Here is a 26458-nt window from a genome sequence, read left to right on the forward strand (position 1 = left end):
TACAGTGGTTTAACAGGTCAGGTTCCACTCAGAAGAGGCCTCGCCATGGTCGACCAAAGAAGTTGAATGCACATGCTCAGCGTCATATCCAGAGGTTGTCTTTGGGAAATAAACGTATGAGTGCTGCCAGCACTGCTGCAGAGGTTGAAGGGGTGGGGGGTCAGCCTGTCAGTGCTCAGACCATACGCCGCACACTGCATCAAATTGGTCTGCATGGCTGTCATCCCAGAAGGAAGCCTCTTCTAAAGATGATTCACAAGAAAGCCCGCAAACAGTTTGCTGAAGACAAGCAGACTAAGGACATGGATTACTGGAACCATGTCCTGTGGTCTGATGAGACCAAGATAAACTTATTTGGTTCAGATGGTGTCAAGCGTGTGTGGCGGCAACCAGGTGAGGAGTACAAAGACAAGTGTGTCTTGCCTACAGTCAAGCATGGTGGTTGGGAGTGTCATGGTCTGAGGCTGCATGAGTGCTGCCGGCATTGGGGAGCTACTGTTCATTGAGGGAATCATGAATGCCAACATGTACTGTGACATACTGAAGCAGAGCATGATCAGTATGCAGTATTCCAGCATGATAACGACCCCAAACACACCTCCAAGACGACTACTGCCTTGCTAAAGAATCTGAGGGTGAAGGTGATGGACTGGCATGTCTCCAGACCTAAACTCTATTGAGCATCTGTGAGCATCTCAAACGGAAGGTGGAGGAACACAAGGTCTCTAACATCCACCAGCTCCGTGATGTCATCATGGATTAGTGGAACAGGACTCCAGTGGCAACCTATGAAGCTCTGGTGAACTCCATGCCCAAGAGGGTTAAGGCAGTTCTGGAAAATAATGGTGGCCACACAAAATATTGACACTTTGGGCCCAATTTGGACATTTTCACTTAGGGGTGTACTCACTTTTGTTGCCAGCGGTTCAGACATTAATGGCTGTGTGTTGAGTTATTTTGAGGGGACAGCAAATTTACACTGTTATACAAGCTGTACACTCACTACTTTACATTGTAGCAAAGTGTAATTTCTTCAGTGTTGTCACATTAAAAGATATAATCAAATATTTACAAAAATGTGAGGGGTGTACTCACTTTTGTGAGATACTGTATATATATATATATATATATATATATATATATATATATATATATATATATATATACATACATACATACATACACACACATACACACATATATGTATATATGTATATATATATATATATATATATATATATATATATATATATATATATATATATATAGTGTGTGTGTGTGTGTGTGTGATATATATCATCCACTGGGGATTCCTTCCATAAATGTAAAGGTTCCACCATTCATATCGCAGTGATTGAGCTGTTACTAAAGAAATGATAACATATTATAACAAATGCATGAATATAAATAAATAAACCTGTGATTAATCAAACCAACCAGTTAAAAATTAATCAACGCTTTCAGAATCCAAAATTCAACAGAATATATACACTGTAAAATGCCTAGTGTTGAATTAACACCTAGTGTTCATTTATGTCCAGTGGACTTATATAAACACTGTAGATTGTAAATTCAACACTGTATATATATATATATATATATATATATATATATATATATATATATATATATATATATATATATATATGTATGTTAATACATCCCAAAAATGTTTTTTTTCATAAACAATATCTGCTATCAGAGCCATATATTCCTGAATATTTTTTCCTCCTGAAGTGAAGAGATTAATATTAATACTGCAGAGATATCACTCTCTGTGTGTTGCCTGTGATATGAATTTATTTGGAATGAAAAGAAAACAATATTCTCCCGGTTGTTCTGCGTCTTCATGCGTTACAGTCGTCGTTTAATGCGACATATTTAATCTCTCTAAAGCCAGTACGTTAAAGTAATATCAACATGCAGCTCTTGTGTTTATTAATTGTGTTATTTATACACTCAACACAAACTAGTTCATCTGGTCATCTCATCTGTTTTTGTTTAGTTTTCTTCTTCACCTCACCGATGGTGAAAGCTTACCACTAATAGTTCAGCCAAAAGCACAGGTGGGATTTTAACTCGGAGTAATAAAGTAAACAAAGTAATATCTAAAACAATAACTCCAGACAAATCGCAACTATAAAGAGTGTCTCTAAATCCTGCAGGTTCATATGAGGAAAGAAAATGGTGACTGAGAGGTTTACATTATTAGATGTTGCAATAATTAATAAAGGAAAAAAATGTGTATAAAACTTTAACCATGTCCGAGTTTTGCTGCTGGTTTGAGTATTTCAGAAACTGCTGATCTTCTGGGATTTTCACACACAACAGTGTCTAGAGTTTACACAGAATGATGCAAAAAACACACACAAAAACATCCTGTGTGTTGAGGACCTGCAGGCTGAAACACCTTGTTGATGAGAGTGCTCAAGAGGAGAATGACCAGACTGGTCTGAGTTGACAGGAAGTCTATAGTAACTCAAATAATCACTCTTTACAACCATTTTGAGCAGAAAAGCACCTCAGAACGCACAACACGTCAAACCTTGAGGTGGACGAGCTACAACAGCGGAAGACCACGTCAGGTTCCTCTCCTGTCAGCTAGAATCCGAGGCTACAGCGTTCACTTCGGTGCCTTCAGTATCAATGAGTGGCATATTGTGCATTATGAAATGCTTTTCTGCTCAGCATGGTTGTAAAGAGTGCCTATTTGAGTTACTATTACCTTCCTGCCAGCTCGATGAGTCTAGCTATTCTCCTCTGATCTCTGATCCCCCCAATCTGATGTTTGATGCGTGAACATTAACTGATGCTCCTGACCCGTATCTCCATGATTTTATGCATTATGCTCGTGACAATAAGATTGCCTTATTATTTCATAATGAATAAATATATAATAACATTTATTTTTATTTTTAATAAGAATTAACTTATTAACTATATATGCATTAATGAATTAATGAATGAATAAATGAATGACAAACATTTATAAAGTTTTGTCGATGGATTTATGGAAGTTTGTCTGACGTGCCGCTTTTGGGACGCTATAGATGTTTATTTCCACTCTAATAAGTGTTTAAACTGCATTCAAATGATTATGCAAACACACCCCAGGTGTTCTGACCCTTTTTAAAACATGCATTATGCAAAAGCCGCTCACATTAACGTGCCAGAAATCACAAACGCTGGACTGAGTCTCAGGCAGAAATTAGTAACCTAAAGCACAACCATTTACCGACGAACACGTTTATGCATTACATTAGAATATGAATACACACATAGAATCCAGTATGATTTACAGCATGAACGAAGTATATTTAAAAATTTTTTTTTAAAGGAATATTAGACTAATGGACTAATTGTAGACTATTATACTGCAGTGTGTAAAATAAATAAATAAAGCGGTATTTTATCGAGAACTGGATGCATTTCAATGCTTGGTGAAATAACACGACACACAAGAGCTGTCATAGAGAATAAAAGTCCAGATGAAACGAAAAAAGGAATTCAAGTTGGTTGAAAAGAACTGTTTGGAATAAATAAATGTAATAAAGGGAATTTCTTGTGCTGAGTTAACTTTATATTAACAGTAAACTGATTTTAATGTGCGCATTTTCTCAATATTGAAAACAAAAACAAAAAAAGCACTACACATGAAAATCATTCCTAATATCTTTAGCAACGTGTCAGATCTAAAAAGTTTCCTAAAAATATTTTATACACCCTTTTATAAAACCTACCAAGCACCCAAAATTAAGCCATGACGTGAACGGCGGCTGCAGGAGCAGGAGACAGCTCGAAGAATACTTAATTACATTTGTATAATTTAAGAGTTTATTATAAGGCTTTGTTTATGCGGCGGTCCTGTGTGATTTGTTACTATAGAAATGATCGTGTATTAGAACAAGCACATTAACAATAAGATTAAAAACAACACCTACTGACCAATCAGGATTGAGAATTCAACTTTACTCATTAGTCAGGATCCTGTTCCTAAATTCTTTTCAGCCAATTGAATACATTTAATAACCTTAACAACATATCTTACATTTTTAACTGAGCCCAATGCAAAAACCATTAATTCTGCACAGAAGCCTTTTATCATTCGACTCTACACAAATACATCTTACTTTAGCACTTTTGCAATTGGTTAATGAACCCCTACTGACGCCATCACGGCTCGCCAACCTCAATCCGATTGGATAAATCTATGTTTACAAGCTTTTATGAATAAGTCAGGCCCTGAGCGGCAGGCGAACATGTGTGGAGGAGTGTAAGTGGGTTAAATCAAGTTGCTAAGTGAAGTGGATTTGACAAGGCTCCCCAGCACCCGACGAGCATGTACTGACTCATCCGCTTTGAAATGGATATTTCCCCCTTCTGTTTTTTCTTCTTCTTCATCCAGCCTGGAAATTCGAGGTGCCATGACACGAAGAGGACACCGACTCTGTGCTCTGTTTTGATCAGCATTTTAAAAAGCATTTGCTTTGAGCATGACGACATCGAGGCCATGTGCGTAGTACTGGAAGTAAAATGGAATTAGCACGAGGAAGGAGAGAGGAAGCCTGACTCTATCGCTCGGACAATTAACCTGAGATGATTCACACACACACGAGTATAGCTAGTAGTTTTGAGTAGTTTGGGGGAATAGTAAAACACTATATGTTTATGTGTATTTATTGTAGGTTTTTGTTTATTTTTGTGTATTCTTTTAAAAGGCGCCAATAATTTTGTTGCTCACTGTATACAGAACCTGATTTTTAAGTGATGTGTCTTTATTCGTTAATCTGCTTTAGGGTAGCAGAGGTTGTTTCTTTTCCTCCTCCTACTCTCTCTCTCTCTCTCTCACACACACACACACACACACAACCACCCACACACACACACACACACACACACACACACACACACACACACACACACATGTATATGACTACTCATACTAATTCACTGTTTGAGTAGGGATACATATTTAAAGAAAATTTATATATTCCAATTCTAATGGATGTGTTTCTTTATTTATCTGATTATTTATCTTTATTTATCTGATCATTTACATTAGATTGGAATTTATTCAATGTTCACATCTGCAGTTTGAAAATGTCTTTGCATTTGGTGCAAAAAAAAAAAAAACACAGGCCACTTACCAATACAAGCCTCTCTGTGTTCCTCAAACCCAGCACTGCACACACACCGTCCAATAGGAACGAGCCACTCCCCCTCAGCGCTGCAGTACATCTTGGGAGTGTCCTTCTCCTCAGCATGGTCCACGCACTGACCTCTGACCTCTACCAGGGACGAGGAATCCGCCCCCGTGACCACATCCGTGAACACAGCCAGGTTCCTCGCCAGGCCTGTGCATTTCTTGTAGTAGACTCGCACCGAGACGACGGCAATGCAGGCACCGATGTCCTGAAAGGCCAAGTAGAAGCCGCGCTTACTTAGAGGCCCTACACTGCGCACCTCCGTGTTCAGCTTAAGCCTCCTCACTCCCAGGTCCACATTAGTAAAGCTCTCGTCAGCTGCGATGGTGTCGATCTTGGAGAACTGATTCTCTCGGAGGCTGGTTCCCACGTCACGCTCCGTCTCAGAGTAGTGGAGGTTGAAGGTCTCCTTGCACGTACCTAGAACGCCCGGCATGCTGTTGCAGTCACGGAGCGTGAACTTGATCTCCACATAGACTCGGTGAGCACCGCTGCGTTGGATCCATTTGGTACGGAGCCAGTTGTTCTGGTTGGGGCTCATGACATTGCACACCTGGTATGTATGAATGGGGCTGAAGTATTCGTCCATTTCGTTAATTGCATCCCACTGCCAAAACAGGAGGAGGATGTTAGAGTTGGCTACACCACTAATGGCATACATTTTATCTACACTACAAATAGTTTTGACGTTTTATCCTGAATTCATGGAACACAGACAGTTCACCTTGGGTTAAATGTGGAAAAAGTGTTATGCAGTTTGTATTTTACTGCAATCCAACCGTAGCCAAGAGCCAACAGCAATGAGAAGAATTTTAAAATATAATAATAATAATAATAATAATAATAATAATAATAATAATAAAGATTTTTTAAAATTAAATGTATATGTGATTTACATATAATTTACTAGTTTGCAAAATTTGTTTTTCCTATGCATGCTCATATTGGTGGATCTTACACTGAAAATGGTAATAGAATTCAAGAGTCTGGTTGGATGGAGGGCTGGTAAGATGGACTGGTGGATGGATGACTGGATGCATAGATGATTGAATGAATGGGTGGATTGATGAATGGATGAATGAGAGGATTGATGGATTGTTGCTAGATAAATTTATTTTGAGATAAATAGATGAATGGATAGTTGGATGGATGGATCAAATGATTGCTTGAGCAATGGGTGTATTCATGGAAAGATGGAAGATTAGAAGGATGGATGGTTGGTTGGATTGGTGAATGGATGGACGATAAGTTGGATAGATGATTTGGTGAATGGGTGCATTAATGGATGGATTGATCAATGGATAGATGGGTGAATGGAAAGATTAGATAGATGATCAGATGTTGGATGATTAAGTGGATGGATGATTTCTGGAACTGATGTCTGCAAAGAAAATGCTCTCCTGATCTCTTCAGTCCTCTCTCTCTCTCTCTCTCTCTCTCTCTCTCTCTCTCTCTCTCTCTCTCTTTCTCTCTCTCCTTCTCTCTCTTTCTCTCATATATATATATATATATATATATATATATATATATATATATATATATATATATATATATATATATATATATATATATATGCTTTCAAATAGTTTGCCTCTAATTGACTAATTCAAACTACCACACACTCGGCACTTCATCAGTGAACTCTCCAGTGCTGAACCGGGCAGTGATACACACTCTATGACGACAGCTGTCCAGAGAAAAATCGTCAAATCAAGAACTCATCGAGAGTTTTCTGGCCTACAGGTAATCAGCTCTGTTCTCTCGGCTAGCTCATGAAATAATAACGATGGCCAGTTGAAGGCTATCTGCACTTTGAAAGACCTCAAGCTGGACCATATGGGACAGACCGTCCATCAAGCTGGCTTTCATCTCCAGGACCGCAGCACACACCCTGCAGATTGCTCACTAGCCAGGAACAAGCTTGGAAGGGTAATTAATCGCAGAGAGGTGTGTATGGATGGGGCAAACTACGCAAAGGGAATTTGCTTCGACTAGCATGGATCAGAATAGGCAAAGTCTGAAAAATATACATTGAGGTGTTATTACATAGAGAGGATGTGTGTATGTTAGTGTGAGGGTGAAGAAGATAGACAGGTAATAGCAGCAGTCACATTGGACACTTGCTTCGCTCATTTCTAATCCCTGGTGGAAAGAAAATCAGCTAATTGATGTAGTCTTAAACATGCAAATAATCTACTGTATGAAGAATGATCAGTTGTAGGGGGGTACATTGATACTATCGGTATCTGTGTCTCTTTAGTGCTCCAAGTATCCGTATGTGTATCCAAAGTGGGCGTGGCCTAAAAAATAAAGTTGTATGAATCTTAACGCTGTGCTCCTGGAAACAGTGGAAAACACTTGGGGGGGGGGGGGGGCAGATATAGAAATGTCAGCAGTATCAGCATGGTGTGCTCTGATAGTTCCTCAACCTCAGCTACATCACTCAAGTTCATAATTAGAGGTGTTCATGGATTTTTTTTTTATCCTGCTCACACAATTTAATACCTGTTCACAATATTTTCTTGTAAATTTAGTTGGCTCTATTTCCCAAAATATGGTCAAACAAGTAGCCCAACTGAAACCACTGTGACCCTGACCATGGGTCACATGTTTGTGTTAATGAATGTGGTCTTTCTTTGTTCCACGAGCTTCACAGCTGTCCGCTCACTCTCACCCGTACGAAGTAAAAACCTCCTGCTTGTGCAATTGTTTTTGTTGCATCTGGTACAAACCCAATACTGATGCACAGCTTTAGCCTTGACCAAAAAACTTTTTAGCAAGCTTCTTTAAAAAACCCATACAAAACAATAGTGTTTTTTTTTTTACAAATATCTGTATTTGGCACTGTTTAGAATGCATTGTGTCTAAATTCTGAATTAATTGTTTCAGTTAGTTCCTTTCTGTATATCTAAATTAACTAATAAAATGGCCTAGGAACATCGCAACGTTTTTCACCTCAATAAAAATACAAGGACGTATCCATCACATCCTGCCATCGCAATAACCTATTATAATTAAAAAAATTACTAATTAAAAATAAATTAATTATTTTTAAAGCTTGTGAATTAGTGAAAACGTATTGCGTTTTTTATGGAAATAGCAAAAACAAAACTAAGTGTTTTAACTCAAATTGAGATGTTTCGCTGATATCACAAATAACTAAAATAGCCAAAAGGTCTATCTTAACATCCAGCCATCCATTTTCCGTACTGCTGATCCTAGATAAGGTCGTGGAGGAGCCTGGATCCTAACCCAGGGAACTCGGGGCACAAGGTGGGGGACACCCTAGACGAGGTGACAACCCATCGCATGGCACAATCACACACACATTCACACACTAGAGACAATTTGGAAATGCCAATCAGCCTACAATTCATATCTTTGGACTGGGAGAAGAAACCGGAGTACCTGGAGGAAACCCTCGAAGCACGGGGAGAACCTGCAAACTCCACGCACACAGGGTGGAGACAGGATTCGAACCCCCAACCGCAGAGGTGCGAGGTATGTACTGTACGTTAATATATTAACAGTAAAACAATTGATATAAAAGTGCCAGCATTTTGGCAGTAAAGTATTTGGCATTTCATTGCATGAAATGTATATAATTACACTTTAATGAGTCTCATTCATTCAGTACATTAACTGGAGCAAGTCATTGGGGATGCAAATTTTTTTTTGCTAAAAGTTTGGTAATAAAGATACAGTAACTGTAGACAGACTCAACTGCCATAATAGTTAAGCACCAGAAACAAGCGGGTACAAACATTTTTACTCAGCTATGTATTGGTGTGGCTGTGGTTCAGATGGTAGAGCGGGTTGTCCACTAATTGGGTTGGCGGTTCGATTCCCAGCCCACATGACTCCACATACCGAAGTGTCCTTGGGCAAGACACTGAACCCCAAGTTGCTCCCGATGGCAAGCTAGCACCTTGCATGGCATTTTTGTGTGAGTGTCTGTGTGAATGGTGACACAGTGTAAAGCGCTTTGTAAAACTGCTAAGGTTAAAAAAGTGCTATATAAGTGCAGGTTTACTGTTATGGTAAAATTGAGAGGCTCTGCTGGTGTTCAGATGTTTAACATCTTTGTATATACATGGAAAAAAAAAACACAAAAAAAAAAAAACACCTCTCTTTATCCTCCGCGTTATTTTTAAAAAGACGACAAAATCGACAGATTCATCAATGCAAACATTACAAAAGGCTTAAAAAGAGGCTTTTTTTTGTCAGATGGAGTCTTTCAGCATCTCAGGGAGGATTAATATGTTAGTACCACATCACAGCTGGTTGTGGAACATCACTGGAAGAGTTCACCGATCACTGCGATGCCTTTTGTTAAATTTCACACTTAATAATTTCCATTCCCTCAGCGCATGAAATCCTAAAGCGTGGGATGAGAAAAACTATTCTAAAAATGAAAACTGTCATTTCAGACAATTATGCCATATTTGAGAATGTTTGTATTCGGCGAGGAATCGAAGGAAGCTGTCAGTTTGAATGATACACACAGCTATTATTACTTTACCCTGTTTATCGACAGGTTTAATTACTGCTAAGCTTTCGTGATACGATGTTTTGATAGTTTTCACAGCAGTGATATTTGATGTTTTGGTGAAATCATTGGACATATGCTTTTATCATTTCACAAAATACTTTATATAATTAAGCTGTCTCGTATACTGTGTGTTTCACCTGGTATATTTTATTCATCCCTTATTAGTTTAAAAAAATATCTGCTTCAGGGTCTAAAACCTCTTTTTAAATATATAAGGGGAAAAAAGTCTCTGACAGGCTTTTTATCCATTTATCGTTACATTTAATGTTACAAACAAATTAATGTCTAAGGTTAGAAAAAAATGAATTCCTGTGATCAGTTATGTCATAGCAGCGATAAACAGTCGATCCCTCAGCAGCCTCTCTAATTTCTTTCACTTTAAGGAAATAAGACAAAAAAAAAGGTAACTTGTGATGTTAGTTTCAAACCGCAACGTTTATTTAAACACCTCTGTCCTGAAGATGTCATAAAACGTAAAGTTATGGCTTTACGTCTGACCGAAACTGGAGACTCCTTCCATAAATGTTAAAGAAACATTTACGTGTCCTTATAGAAAACTTCATCATGTCAACCATTTCACACGTTTTTAATCTGTTTCTATGGAGGGTCCGCCAAATAAGTCATCCCTGTGAATGAGCTGTTAATATAGAAGCAATAATGTATTAGAACAAGTGCATTTATAAAAAATAAAATAAATTTAAAAAACGGTGATTTGCAGCTGGACTACTGCCAGAGCTGCTGTTATAGAATATTAATCAGCAACTTCTGACCAATCAGAATTGAGAATTTAACAGCACTGAGGTTTAAATAGAATCAAATCTTTGAGAGTTGTAACATATATATATATATATATATATATATATATATATATATATATATATATATATATATATATATATATGTTTCTGTGCATTTGTACTGTGTGTATTCCTGTGTGTACAACCACATTTGTTTTTGTTGACTATATACTTACACGTGATTACATTCTCACTGTTTGTTCCAGATGTTGAAACATTTCAGGGTTTAGTTCACCTGATTTGCCCTGGAGAAATGATAAAGTGCACCCTGACTCGTCACTTTTGTGACAATGCCTAAAAATGACCACAACACTTCATTGGAATGCACAAGCTGTCTCTGTTGTCCGAAGACGCTTATAACACAAGTATAAAAGAAGTCGAAAAAGTCCGGCCTCGGCTCCTTGAGATCCAATTTCAGATTAAGAAGCTAGGTAGCGGAAAAATCCTTTGAATCTGCAGCACAGCAGCAAGACATAATGACTGAGAATCTTTGGGTGGCATTCGCCATGACAACATGGCAACACATTAACATGCAAAATGTTTCAGCTGCCTCCTCACAGAAGCCTGAAACTTTGGATTTCAACTTAAAGCCCATAAACTCAGGGCTTACTGTTCGTCTGCAAAGTTAATATTCAGTAACCAATTTTCTTCATTACACTGGCATTACATTTCATCACATGTTTTAAAGTGTACCTATTATGCTTTTTCAAATATTACCTTTCATGTAGTGTGTTATAGAGCTGTTTGTGAATGTAAAAACGTTTGCAAAGTTTCAAAAATCAAAGCGCACGAGTTATCGACTCCCAAAAGAAGGAACCGATTCTGAACAGCTGAAACGAATCGTTAGTGATTCCACACTTACTTCCTGTACCAACCTACATCATTTGGTAACAAAAAAAACCCCGCCTCTGGTCTTCATTGGCTGCTCGCTGACAGACGGAGCTGAAACTCGTTATGGTAGTGGCCGTTTCCTTTTTGAAACACACTGACGGCCGGAGACCAATCACAACGGACTGGGATGTCTGACCAATCAGAGCAGAGTATGCTCTCTGAAAGGAAGAATTTAGAACAAACCCTTTAGAACGGATCATTGAACGAGTCATTTGTTACACTGGGGGGAAAAGGAAAACAATGCTGCTATTTAAATTATGAGCACATTAAAGTGTTTTTTTGACCTTGGATGCATGTAAAGCTATTGTAGGAGCGCTTTAAAACAAAATTAGCACAAATATTCAAAACCATAATAGGTGCACTTTAAGAAAGATACTGTATATACAGCATGTAAATGGTTTCTTTGGTATTTGGTTTGGTTTTACACTGTGCCGTATTAAACTGACCGAAAGACAAAACTAAAACGTTGTCTGCTGGGTGTGTTGGGCCAAACATTTCTTCATAAAACTCCTCCATCCATCCATCCATCCATCCATCCATCCATCTATCCACTTTCTGTACTGCTTATCCTACACAGAGTCGTGGGGAACCTGTAGCCTATACCTGGGAACTTATGGCACATGGGAGGGGACATCCTGGACGAGGTGACACAATCAAGCACAAACTCACACACTACGGATCATTTGGAAATTTAAAATGGATAATCAGCCTACAACGCTTATGCCAATATCTGAATAATTTCTACACCACAGTTCTCATTAATATAGCATTGAAAGTCACTTGAAAATGGTGAGTAAGAAAAGAAGCTTGTTGTTTTTAGGAGCTAACAGTGAAATAGTCAGCGTACTACACACTGCTAATTCACAGGAATAATAATAATACAGCTCCAACCAACCAACCAACAAATTAGCAACAGATTCTCAAATATTTCAATATAAACATATTTCAGGGTGGAAATTTCCTATAACCACATGTTCTCTGTCAACATAACCTCTAAATCCCACTCCTCTGTAATAAAATGTATTCGACAGGTTTAGAACTGGGAAAGTTAACAGTGTAACAGTAAACAACTCACATTATAAACATCACCAAATAGGTCATCTACTTTAACTGGCTAATCAACAAATAATTATCCACTCGAATCGCAGTTTAACAAGCTCTCATCAAAGATTCCTGTGCAAACAGAACAGCAGGACAGCAGCGGCTTCCCGACCCAGCGCGCACCACATGAGTGACATTTGCCTAACATCTGTCTTCTTCACGACACCGCTGAGGATACTAATCACAAATATTTACTCGAGCGTCTGCAGGTCCAGAGTTAAGTGCGGGAGAGAAAGTGACGACCTCACTCAGACAGCTCACTGAGCTGAGGCTGTTTCAGGGAGATAAGTGCGTGGCTCGTTCCTCCAGTTCTTGCCTAGTAATTACCCACGGAGGAAGAAAGAAGTGATTGTACAGCAGCAGTTATCAAGGCTTAACAGATGGGGATATAAATCTGGATATAGTATATTTGCACTCTCGGAAATAAAGGGACCAAACTGTACTGTTCCTTGTCGCTGGCATGGTACCAAGTGGACAGCTTTTGTGCCTTTAGTATACTGTATACCTTTTACCTCGTAATCTTTAAAAATAATTTTCAGGTACATGTTCAGACCTTATGGACCACTATTCTAAAAGCTTATTAAAGGAATCGCTTTCATTTCCCTCTGTAGAAGGTACAAAACATGCAGCGTACATGGTACCATACCAGTGACAAGAAAAAGGTGCAATGGGGTACCGTTATTTCTGAGAGTTTGTTGTGTATTTTTGTCTCTTTGACTATTTAACAACATAATATAAAGGTTTTATTCACTAGAACATTCATAAGACTTTAATGGTTCCTCAGTTTTCTCTCTGGAGGAACCCTTGAAGGTTCTCTGTACTGTTGAACCCTACACCCAAGAGTGTAGGGTCTTCTACATAAGGATTCTCCCAAAGAGACGAGAAATAAAAAATTTTAAAAAGTCAAATACGTTTAAAGGTGCTTGTGATCGGATGTTGTTCAGTCTTGTGCTTTATCGTGGTGGATCCACTGGGCGTGGGGCAGGATGGAATGCCAGTCCGTCACAGTGCACCATGCACGCACATACATTCACATACATCCGAGGCAATTTACCTTAGCCAATTCACCTAGCAGCATGTTTCTGTGAAGTGGAAGGTAATTGGAGAACATGGAGGAAACCCATGTGGATTTAGGGGAGAACTCAGCATAGACAGTAACCCAAGCTCAAAATCCAACCAAGGACCTTTGTGTTTTTAGATGGCAATGCGACCCGCTGCACCACCAAACAAAACAAAAAAAAAAGTCAACAGTAATTAACAACAACAACAAAAAAAATCTCATTTTGATTTTGTAAGTAATCATTACAAATCTCAGTGACAGCTCATTCACAGGGTATAACATAGTATAACATAAGCCGAATCATTAATGTCTTAAAATGGAAAATAAAGTAAAAAGTATTGTTGATATGAAGTTTTCTACGAGGGGATGTTTACTTAACATTTATGGAAGGAGTCTCCAGTGTCAGCGCTTTGTAATAGTCAGAAATAAACCTGTAATGACATAGGAAAATCTTCATACTGCATTTTTATGTGATATTATGTTTTATTAAAACATTAATTAAAAAAAAAAAAAAACCTTTTCCTTTACAAGGTATAATTGTTTCATCCTTATATGGGCATGCTGAATTGAATTTCCTTTAATTGTCTTGTAGCCACACTGTTATCTTATTTGTGTATTAGGATTATCAGTGTATGCGTGAACTTTTTGAAATAAAATACAATAATAATATAGAATTTTTATTATTATTATTACTATTATTAACTTGGTTACAGAGAATCAGCTTTGGATGCACATTCCGTCCAAAAGCGTTCCACATGATCCGAGATGTACAAAAGGGCATGGGAATGTCTGACAACATGACAAAATGCCATGACAAGGGATGATGACATCCATATCATCTCACTCTTAGAAGCCATTTGTCACTGCTCCACGCGCCTGTCTTATCAGCTCTATCGATTGGCGAGAAGGGAGAGGAGCCGAAAATGAACTTGTCACGGCAAAAACAGGAGGCAGATGGGAAAATAATGAAGTTGTTCACCGCGGGCTGTCAGGAGTGGCAGCTGGCAGCGAGTGGAGCTGGGTGCCGAGGGCAGTGCCGAGGCGCCGGCACTCTCTCCCTCTCCAACTGGACAGAAAAGATCTTCCTCGTTGTGAGTTCATGAAGGCACATAAATAATTCAGAATGGCCAGGAGGAAAGCGAAGATCCACAACAATAGACTCGGAGACATAGGTTTTTAGATCGGTTTGTGTCATAGCATCTAGGAATTGTTGTACACGTTTATGAAATATTGGTAATAATTTGCACAATGGTTGTGCTCATAAGGCTACATGGAACCTAGCTTATTTAAAAGTCATAAACCGTTCATGAACGCTCATTTCAATATACGTCAGTCCTGGAATTCATAAAGTTCATTCAAGTCGATATCTATTTGACATAAGACCTGAGGCAAGTGACAGATGTAAGGTTATTATGACACGTCCCAGGTATAAAGTCTTAAACATTCATATAGGGCTAAATCATAAGCTTATATAAGTGACATAATCTTACTTTAGCATTTATAAATATTCGTTTGAATATGCGTCAGGTCTCACAAAGTAGGTTTTGGTATCAAGCTGACATAACACCTGAGGCAAGTGACACAGATTTCTGTTGACATAAGGTTGTTATCACACCTTCTGTGGTAAATTATATTGTATATAGCCCTATGAACATTCCCTAATGAACATTGCTAATACTTCATAGGGTTTGGGTTAGGGTTAGGGTTAAGCTTTAACCCTAACCCTGTGGAAATGTTCATACAGCTGCATAATACCTATATAAGCTGCTTAAGACAACTTTCATTAGAAGTCAGCATGGGAAGTGTCATAAGGTTGTCATGTCAATAAAATAAAAGACAACAATGCTAAACTTTACTCAGGTGTTGACATAAAAAAGCAGCCCTTATGACAGCTAATGTCTGCTGGGATAAGGCTTTGTAAATATTCATATAGGTTTTCAGTATGTAGGGTGTATGAAGGTTTAACATAGCCTTATGAACTCTAACTTGTGTGGAGCGTGTTGTTTACTTGTCACGCCTCGATAGTTAGGTAGAAATGATTAAGAATTGACAGGAAACAGGAAAATAAGTCCCAACAAGTGCTTCTTCACCATTCACTCAATCTTCTCTGCCTCAAATCCACAGCACAGTCTTCGATAAGCCCACTCTTACATGACAGGGCGTCCTGGATTTCACACTCAAGGTGCCATTTGAATCCAATTTTAATCCGTCTTCCGGAGCTTTTACTTTGATTTCTTCCTCTTTGCTTGTTGCTGTCAGGTGTCTGTTGTGTGTATGTGTGTGTGAATGTGTGTGTGAATGTGTGTGTGAATGTGTGTGTGTGTGTGTGTGTGTGTGTGTGCTGTACTGCCAGCACTAGGTTGTTTATGTGTTTCTGCCACAAACCGAATGAAATCAGATCAATGTGACGGCCCGAGGAACAGGGAGGTCCAGATGCTGTGACACTAATCTCTTCGGAGGTCTCTTATCAGCTGTTTGGGGGTGGATGACAGCGTTTGCCCTCTGACAGCCTCGGCTTGTTCCTTCCTGTGCTGCTAAAACATATACTTCAGCCAAACCAGGATGTGTGTAATACCTTAAAAGCAGTCCAAGTGCTCCAGTAAAAATCGCTATGTCAAGACGATGGCTTGAATAACAAAATGATCTCTTTCTTTTCTTGTTTTTTTTTAAATTCATGCTTGCGCACTAATCTTTGCCTTTTTGTAGCATAAATAGTGTGAGTAGTGGGTTCACACTAAAAATTCCAACCAGTACACGGACGTTGAACTTTATTCAACTGAAAAAACTAAGTGTTGGATGCAGTCAACGGTCGCAGCTTTGCTTATGTAGTGAAAGGGGGGGGCTACCAGGCGCTGATGCTGGATGAGAAAATCTTTTTTCAAGATGGCGACGACACTCCGGTGGATAAGACATCTTACAAATGGTAAAAGGTAAAACAGTCAAATAAAGATAACAAGATAACAGCTCTGAGTCTTCTCCTATAATGCCTGATGAGGTTGGAGAATACATGGCGAGGGATCTGAGATCGTTCCTCCATACAGAATCTCTCCAGATCCTTCACATTTCGAGGTCCCTGCTGGTGGACTCTCCTCTTCAATTCACTCACAGGTTTTCTATGGGTTTCAGGTCAGGGGACTGGGATGGCCATGGCAGAACCTTGATTGTGTTGATTTTGATGTATGTTTTGGATCATTTTCCTGCTGGAAGATCCAACCACGGCCCATTTTAAGCTTTCTGGCAGAGACAGTCACGTTTTCATTTAATATCTGTTGATATATATATATATATATATATATATATATATATATATATATATATATATATATATATATATATATATATATTTGATATAGATATATTTGTTCATATAGAGTCCATGGTGCCATGTATCCTAACAAAATGTCCAGGTCCTCTGGCAGGCCCAAAACATTAAAGAGCCACCATCATATTTAACCTCGGTCATGAGGTACTTTTCCATACGGCTGCCTCTCTGTGTGCTCGAAAACCACCTATAGCAGTAGTGTCTGTCAAACTGAATATGTTTGAGTGTGTTTTTGGATGAGAGTAGAGGCTTTTTTCATGAAACCCTTCCAAACAACTTGTGGTGATGTAGGTGACTTCGGATTGTAGTTTTGTAGACTTTCTGACCCCAAGGCACAACTAACTTCTGCAATTCTCCAGCTGTGATCCTTGGAGATTTTTTGGCCACTCGAACCATCCTCTTCACAGTGCATTGAGACGATATAGACACACGTCCAATTCCAGGTTCATTCATAACATTTCCAGTTGACTGGAACTTCTTAATCATTGACCTGATGGTGTACATGGGCATTTTCAATGCTTGTGCTATTTTCTTATAGCTACTTCCCATTTTGTGAAGCTCAGCAAAATTTTGGTGTACATCACAGCTATATTCCTTGGTCTTACCCATTGTTATGAATGACTAAGGGAATCTGGTCTATGTGTTACCTCATATTTATACCCTTGTGAAGCAGGAAGTCATGGTTGAACAATTTCCTGCTCCTAGTCACCCAGGTGTACTAAAAAATGCCAAATATCAATGGGAATATATTTTTCTCATATGAATTCATAGGTGTTGCACACCTATATTTAACAAAGATAGTTTTTTGGATAAACCTGTATTTTGTTTGCAATTGCTTGATATCCATGAGAGCAGAGTATGTTTGTGACTTTTTTGAAAACAAAAAAAAGATCAAAAGGTTATACAATAAAGACAATCCTTCCACAGCCTTTCATTTCTCATACGTACCATCATATATATATATATATATATATATATGTATATATATATGTGTGTGTGTGTGTGTGTGTGTGTGCGTGTGTGTGTGTGTGTGTGTGTGTGTATACATATGGGGCTGATATATATACTGATGGGGCTGATGGGTAGTGTAGTTTTTACCCATTCATTTGAATTTGGATACCATGTTTGACTGATAAAACCATCTAAAAATCTGGATATGTTTTATAGAAAGGTTTTTTGTTTTTTCTCTCTCTTTTTTTTGTCAAGAAATTTTGACACAGATTTGTTGGTGTACGGGAAGAATTCTAAACGTACTCCATTCCTAAAATTCCTAAACATACTCCACGTTAAAATGTGCCGCTAGTGTTAAATTGCAAGGTGCAACGCAGGTTTGCCTCAAGTGTTGTATTTCCTTCTCCGTCCTCATAAACCTCCCCTTGTGATTGATACGATCATGACACCGGTTTATCACAACACCTGCGGCATGTGCAACCTGGTCAAGGGCACCTTTACTACCATACAGCCAGAAATGTTTGAATAAATAACTAAATAAAAAATTCTGGGTTTGTGTTGCGAATATTTCCGCCGAGTGATCTCTTATTGCTCTTTGGCTCGTCCTGCTGTCAGGACGATTGCGAGTTGCTGCACGGTCGGCTCTGAACTCAAGCAGCATTCAGAGGGGAAATGTGAAGGTAATGGAAGTTTTGGATCCGTGAAAGAGACTGCGGGACATGGAGGAAAGTGTCCATGCTGCAAATCCTTTTGCAACCCTAGCTCACCATAATGAAGGCTGTAAACAAGATGGAAGGACATTTTAGTTGATTACCGCCAGGGAAACAAGTGACACGGACAGAGCAATGGCCAAGCAGTAGGTCTTTCTATCCGCAGGTGTATGAAGGCAAAATGGTGTAGAAAAAGGTTCTGTGGGCTGCTGTTTCCTTCTGAGTGAAAATAAATTTATACTATTTGCACTATTGATCTGGGAGCGCGGAAGCTAACCGTGCATTCACATTAGCAAGCGACTGTTCATTTTCGACACACAAACACACATACACACACACACACGAAACACAAAGCTGCAATTTCAGCGAGTAAATTCAGATTTTCTTAATTCTATGCAAATTAGAGGTGACATAATAAAAAAGCGACCAATCCTGTAGCGCGTGCAGTCCAACATTTCTTCAGGTCCCCTCTCACAACTCCTAATTCCTACCTGCAGTTCTTTCCTGTTTACTGTATGATGCTTACAAATGGAAGAGAATATTATGAGTGTGATTTCATCCGATTGGATATACTATATGACTATATATAGTAGCCTATATGATTGTATATATAGTATATATGGTATATAATTGGATATATAGTATATTGATTGGATATATAGTATTTATAGTATATGATTAGATATATAGTATGTGATTGGATATACTGTATGTCATATACTATACAACTTCTCAAAGACATGACGAACTGAAATAAAGCTTGTTCTAGAGTCTCTCTCTGCTTCATCCATTATTTTATCTCTCTATCTATTTTTATCTATGTCTTTCTCTCTGTATCTGTCTGTCGTATTCTCCCTACCTCTCTGTATCTGTCTGCATCTCTCTCTGTCTATCCTTCACTCCTTCATCACTTTATTTCTCTATCAGTCTCTCTCTATCTGTCTGCATCTCTCTCTGTCTATCCTTCACTCCTTCATCTCTTTATTTCTCTATCAGTCTCTCTCTATCTGTCTGCATCTCTCTCTGTCTATCCTTCACTCCTTCATCACTTTATTTCTCTATCAGTCTCTCTCTATCTGTCTGCATCTCTCTCTGTCTATCCTTCACTCCTTCATCACTTTATTTCTCTATCAGTCTCTCTCTATCTGTCTGCATCTCTCTCTGTCTATCCTTCACTCCTTCATCACTTTATTTCTCTATCAGTCTCTCTCTATCTGTCTGCATCTCTCTCTGTCTATCCTTCACTCCTTCATCACTTTATTTCTCTATCAGTCTCTCTCTATCTGTCTGCATCTCTCTCTGTCTATCCTTCACTCCTTCATCACTTTATTTCTCTATCTGCTTCGCCCTATCTTTCTTTTGTCTGAATTTCTCTCTCTCTTTCTGCCTGTCTCTGTGTCTGTCTGTCTTTATCGCTATCTCTGTCTATCTCTGTCACTCGGTACGTCTGCCTGTTCTCTCTCTCTCCCACTCTCTCTCTCTCTCTCTCTCTCTCTTGCTCTCTCTCTCTCTCTCTCTCTCTGTCTATCAGTTTCCTCCTGTGTGAGTGTGAGCTGCTGAATAGCATGTCAAATTGACAAGTGAGGCTGTGTGTGTGTGTGTGTGTTTGTGAGAGAGAGAGAGAGAGAGAAAGAGAGAGAGAGAGACGCTTCATATTAAAATCAGGTTCTGTGTACACTGAACATCAATATTATTGGCACCGTTTAAAAGAATACACACAAAAAAATTAATAACTAAAATGAATATTGCACACAGTCTTTTAATTTTTGAAAACTACTAGCTATCATTTAATTTTCATGAGAATTTATTTTAAATAATAGTATTTTCTTTTTTTTTCTTTTTTACCCAATCATGTTACTGACCTGTTGCCAATTAACCTCCAGCTGTTTCTTGTTACTAACACTTACTTTTCCAGCCTTTTCTTGCCCTGTCCCAACTTTTTTAAGACGTGTTGCAGCCATAAAACTCAAAATTACCAAAAAAAAAAATAAAAATTCTCCAAACGGTACATTTCCTCCGTTTAAACATTTGATATGTTTTCTATGTTTTATCATGTATAACATACGGGTTTATGACCTTTTCAAATCATTGCATTCTGTTTTTATGAAACATTTATTTACATTTTACACAGTGTCCCAACTTTTTTTGGAATTGGGGTTGTATAAGGTTCAAAACTTGTACGTGAATGTGGTTGTCTTACCCCGTGTGATGGATATGTCATCCAGCCCCAGTCTCCTGATATTGTGGAGGTGTCGAGGAGATTTACTGCAAGAGACAGAAGCACATATTTAAATATTGAAATAAATCAGAGGGTTCATGCACCGACTCAAAATCCATTGTCGGAAATTGAATCTGCCGTGTATTTATATTACAATACGTTCTACAGCAGCGATAAATCACATTGTTAATACATTCGAGGAACTGTACTTCAAGCCGCTCTGTACACTCAGGACAATGATACTGACAGCAATTGATTTAATATTCAATAACTATTAATTACCGAATCGCATACTTTCTCTCCGAGGTGATGCTGGACGACAATCTGATTAATTGCACAAGCGATCCATCTTAAGTGTTTTGCGGTTGAATCAATATGTCAACCAAGCCCTGATTCTTGCCTTGAGCCACACGCCTGGCATGATGAAACATTTTCGACCATCACATCGACATTTCCGCCGGGGCTTTCCCCTCTAATTTATTGATAACCAGTCTCCTTGTCCTGCTTTGGGCAAACTCCAAGGTCACCCTGGGATAAGGAGTGGCCCCGGAGCTTTAAACACTTTCTCCCCTACACTGTTTATTTATTATTCAATAGTGCTCCTGATCGCTGTGTGAGGTTAAATGCTGTTAAAGAGCAACTCCGGTGTCCTTTTTTTTTTCACAAAGGAAAGGAGTCCCGTGCCACCGACAGAAAAAACACTCCTTGTTAGCTATTTGCACAAATAAGCGAGTCCTTGAAATCCCTTCTGAGCATTCTGACTGTTCGAACTTTGATTAATTTCTATAACGGCAGCTCTGACAATAATGCAGCTATCGTACACATGTATATATAAATGCACTTGTTTTAATATATTGTCATTTCTATAGTAACATACAACAGGAACTTGGATGGTGGACAGTCTATATAATCGAAAGCTAAGAAGAATTGGATTACACAATGTTGTTGTTGTTTAAGAAAGAAATTGCTAAAATAATAAATTTCTAGGGTTGTTCAATGCGTGCATGTTTCTAGCTACCTAGCAAATATGCCCCTTACACATCATCTTGAGCATTACCTATAAAATATAACAGTGCTTAGACATAATATAACACAACATGAGACTTGTCTACAAGATCTGTGAAGGAAGAGGAGGAAACAGCTGTTCCGTATAGGAGTTTAGTTTATATTCGGTCATTCAGGCATGTTTTATAACTCAGACTGTTGAGAGCTTAACATGTAAGAAGCAACCAACACGGGCGAAAAATAGGAACTAGAACATCAGCTTTCTTAAAGGAGAATGCAGTCTTTGCTAGATACTGAATACATTACAAGACCTTTCCGCAAAATCTGAAAACCATGGTGGAGGATGGCGCTCTCTAAAAGGGTACTTCCAAAGATAGGTGGTCTCTGGCGCACTCACAACCCCATCAGAACTTCCTTGAAGCCTGTCAACAGAGGCTTCTTCAGCTATTGCAGGTTAGAGTAACATCCGTACTGGTTTTTCAGGCATTACAGTTTCAGGCAAAAACTCAGTATGGTCGGTAAGTTCTTCTGATGCCATGGAAACACAGGGAACCAGCCTTTCAATGGCTGTGGCTCAGGTGGTAGAACGAGTTGTCCACTAATCGTAGGGTTGGTGGTTCAATTCCCGGCCCACATGAATCCACATGCCGAAGTTCCCTTGGGTAAGACACTGAACCCCAAGTTGCTCCCAGTGGCAAGTTAACGCCTTGCACGGCAGCTCTGCTACCATTGGTGTGTGAGTGTGTGTGAATTGATGAATGAGAACCCGTGTAAAGTGCTTTGTAGAACCGCTAAGGTTAAAAAAGCATTATATAAGTGCAGACCATTTACCCTTTGCCATCCCCCATAGCTGGTCAACATGTAAGTGGTGTGTTTGTCCAATCACCTTTAGTGATACCGAACAGAGCCTCTTTGGTGGTTTGGACCACACATTTGGCTTGGTCATTTGAACTAGAGTGATGGGGCAGGGGCAGGGGCAGTGGATGCCATTACACTTGGCTAACTCCTGGAATTCTGCAGAGGTGAAGGAAGTGCCATTATCTGAAACAGTAACACCAGCCAAACCATGTGTTGCAAAGATGAGCCTCAGTGTATTAACCACTGCTGAGGATGACATGGAATTCATCAGAAACACTTTCAACCACTTACTCTGTGCGTCAGCCACTTTTAGAAATGTTTTGCCTTGGAAACGGCCTGCAAAGTTAACATGCAGCTGGCACCATTTCTTTGTTGTCCACTCCCAAGGGTGCAGTTGTGTGGTGCGTGGTGTGGTCATGCAACAAAACGAGAAAGGGCTTAAAACAGCTGTTCGTTACATTGGCTTGCCAACCGTGTAGAACCCAATGCGGTACTCGTGACAGGACAGGGTCTCTCGGTGTAGGGGCAGCAATTCTTGCAGCATGCATGGGGGTGTTTGGTACAATTTCTAGCAGCAGAACTTCGTGGGGTAGTGGTGGGGGTGTAATTGTTACAGGTGCAGGCAGGGGCAAGCAGCTCAAAGCATCAGCATTTTCCATCAGTTTGCCAGGTCTGTAGCACAATTCATAGTCATATGCCCCAGGAATCACACTCCAGCATAACATGCATGGTTATATAACTGAAGGCATTGGTTTACAAAGGTGCAGTAGGGTTTACAATCAGTCAAAATCATAATGTGGTGACCCACGAGATATTGATGAAACATTTTGACAGCAAAAATGATCTTGACAGCTATCTTTTTGACAACCTCCGTGTCAATCTGGGCATATTCATTCTGTGGAGGTCATTGTTCTGGAAGCAAAACAGATGGGTCTCTCCCAGCAGCTCCATGTGGAACAGAAGAGCCCCAATGCCATAAGGCGAGGCATTACAGACCAGTGCTAGGGATTTCTTCTCCTCATAATGCTCTAACACCTTATCAGTTGGCAACAACTGTTTCGACCGAGAGTAAGCCGTTTTGTGCATGTACCAGATCTGTCTCTAATATTCTGTGTGCCCCCTTTTTTACAGTAATGGCATACAGCAGTGCTGAACTTACAAGTTTGTGGGTTGTGCTGGCCACCGTATCTGTAGCACGGTCTATCATTTTTTGGCTGTTCAGCTTGTGATGTCTTCTTAAAGGCTGGGTTGTGAGCTATGTAGAGGACATCCTCCCCAGGAGGTGATTCATGCTGTTGTGGGCAAAGTAGATGAGTATTTAATATTGCCCTTTCTTCTGCCTCTTTAAATGTGAGTTTAAGTTCAGCCAGCAAGCAATGTTGGAGCACTCCATTCAAAACACCACACACAATGTGATCACACAGCATGGCTTCCAACTGATCACCAACTGAAAGCACAATGAACAGACAATCGTCTAAGCTCAGCAATGTAGTTGGAAATGCTTTGACTTGGTTTTGCTTGCAATTGTGGAAATGAAAACGCTGCACAATCTCTGACGGGGCCGGACTGTAATGACGTTTTAAAGCAGTTACTATATTTGTATAGGTCACAGTTAGATAGCTGTATCAAAGTGAGCACAGGACGCAAAGTGGAGCAGGACTGTGTTTTTTCCCCCAAGTTATTCAATATATTCTTCAAAAGAGCTATCCAAACATTCATCATATTCCTCAATATGGGCCAACGTAGCCATGTCAGTACTAAAAGGTTTTCACGACAGCCTATTGCTTTGCTTGCCAACTCCAGAAACTAGCCATCTTTTCACAATGAACTCTTTGTCAATGAACTGCCTAGCGTTTGGATCCACTTCGCTGCCTATATATGATCCGTGCAGGAAGAGCTGGAAACAGCTGTTCCGTATAGGAGTTTAGTTTATATTCAATCATTCAGGCATACATTATAACTCAGAAGGTTGACAGCTGAACAAGGAAGAAGCAAACAACATGGGCATAAAAACAGAACTAGAGCAACCAGCCCACAGTGCATCAGCTTTCTTAAAGGGGAATGCACTCTTTGCTAGCCACTAAATACGTTACAACATCAACGTTACTTTTTAAGCGTTCATACTGTACAACATTCAAAGATATGGCTAACTGTTTTTCCGCAGGTTGGATGTCGAGCTGTGAAATGTCGATGCTTCCACAGGTTTTGGCTCACATCATTTCTATATCACACTGTTTCCTTTGAAGCAATTAAAACTGAGCATAGCTCATCTGTCTCCACTGTCTCAGACTGTCTTTGACGTCTAGGCCTTTGGCAGGAAATTGCATTATTTTGATTAGGTTTCTGTCTTTTAATTGGCTTACAGTCTTCCAGGGTTAAACGCATTATGCTTTCGCTTTGTAATGGTGTAGCAAAGTTGAATATTCATGTTTAAATAACTGAGGATGGAAACTACGCTCAAATAAAGCTAGATTTATTTGATTTCTCATGTGTAGCCTATCGGTAAACCTCCCACCTCTGCCTGACCTTTAAGACCGTATATTTACGAGGCCTGATTTTCAGGGTTCGTTCACTAGTGTTGGATCAAATGTCACAACCCAACAGCCAACCCACAACATTTAAAATGAACAAAATAACGAATAACAGCACTTTTGATTAAAGAGAGATTACTATACAGCTTGAGATGATATTTTTGCTACAATTTTGATTTATTTTTCTCGGAGCTGCTCTTTAATGTAACGACAACAGCAATGGTGAAACAGCATCTTGTCTTGAGTTATAAATGATAAATAAAAGATATACACCTGTCCCGGTTCTACCTGTTCCTTATGAGCGTCCAAATTTTTAAGCACTTTGAAAATGCAAAAAAATGCACACCTGAAAGGTGGCAGAGGGGGCACTAATACTTAATGTCCGGCTTTGTAAACAATATTTAACTGATAAATGCTGAGCAGATGCCATTTTAAAAATCTCCTGCCTTAAAAGAGCCACGCTTAGTATTTATGTCTTCATTAACAGGTGGTCTGTAGGTGTAAGGTTTTTTTTAAAAATAAAGTCAGATGTTAAGTCAGCCCAGGGCTTAATTTTCCCCATGACTCATAAAGGAAGCCTAAAATGAGGTGCTTTAGGTCTGACTTTCTCCCTCTGTCTTGTTCTCTCTCAGGGAGCATGTGTCATAATCACGGTTATTAGTGTGCGCGCTGATGAAACTCTTAATTTGCGAAATCTGTTGCTGATGAGGGTCAGAAAGCAGGAACAGGTGGCCTCTCTAGATCTCTCTATCGCCTCTCTCTGTCTTCCTCTCTCCCTCGACACGCCACTCCACTTCTTGCTCGCTAGCTGCCACTTCCTGCCGTCTTGGACTGATGAAGCTGTGGCCTTTCAGTAGCTCCAAGGTCAGAAATGCATGTCACAATTACACGTCTCAGAAATCCCCCCGCTGACAGCCGGGCATGTGATAAATCACTAAATGACGTCTGGAAACAAACAAAAAAGGGATCCTGCACTGCACAGCGTCTTCAGAGGGAGGGGGGAAGGGGTAGGGGTGGGACGAACTTTTCTCCTCTTTCTTTATGGTCCTTCTTTCATTAGTTCTTTGGGTATTTCAAGTGAAAAAATATATGGCTTCAAGCTCAAGCCATTTTTATCATTTCATAGTTGAAGTGAAAGAACTTTTTTACGGGCTTTAAATGTAACTTTAAGTGAATCAAAATTCTTTAACGCGCCCTGTCCAGGGTGTACCCTGCCTTGTGCCCGATGCTCCCTGGGATGGGCTCCAGGTTCTCCCGT

At 39.4% G+C, this 26458-nt stretch overlaps 1 protein-coding gene across 1 annotated transcript in view; it reads right to left on the bottom strand.

The window, feature by feature from the left end:
* The window catches only part of epha8 (eph receptor A8), a 78059-nt gene that overhangs the window by 33902 nt on the left and 17699 nt on the right, over positions 1-26458 (bottom strand). The window contains exons 2-3 of the mRNA XM_047149506.2: positions 20789-20853; positions 5148-5811 (exon numbers count right to left, since the gene is read on the bottom strand). Coding sequence (XP_047005462.1) covers positions 5148-5811; positions 20789-20853 — 729 coding nt within the window. The remainder of the gene's footprint in view (positions 1-5147; positions 5812-20788; positions 20854-26458) is intronic.

Source organism: Ictalurus punctatus, chromosome 21, assembly GCF_001660625.3.
Source record: "Ictalurus punctatus breed USDA103 chromosome 21, Coco_2.0, whole genome shotgun sequence".
Lineage (NCBI taxonomy): Eukaryota > Metazoa > Chordata > Actinopteri > Siluriformes > Ictaluridae > Ictalurus > Ictalurus punctatus.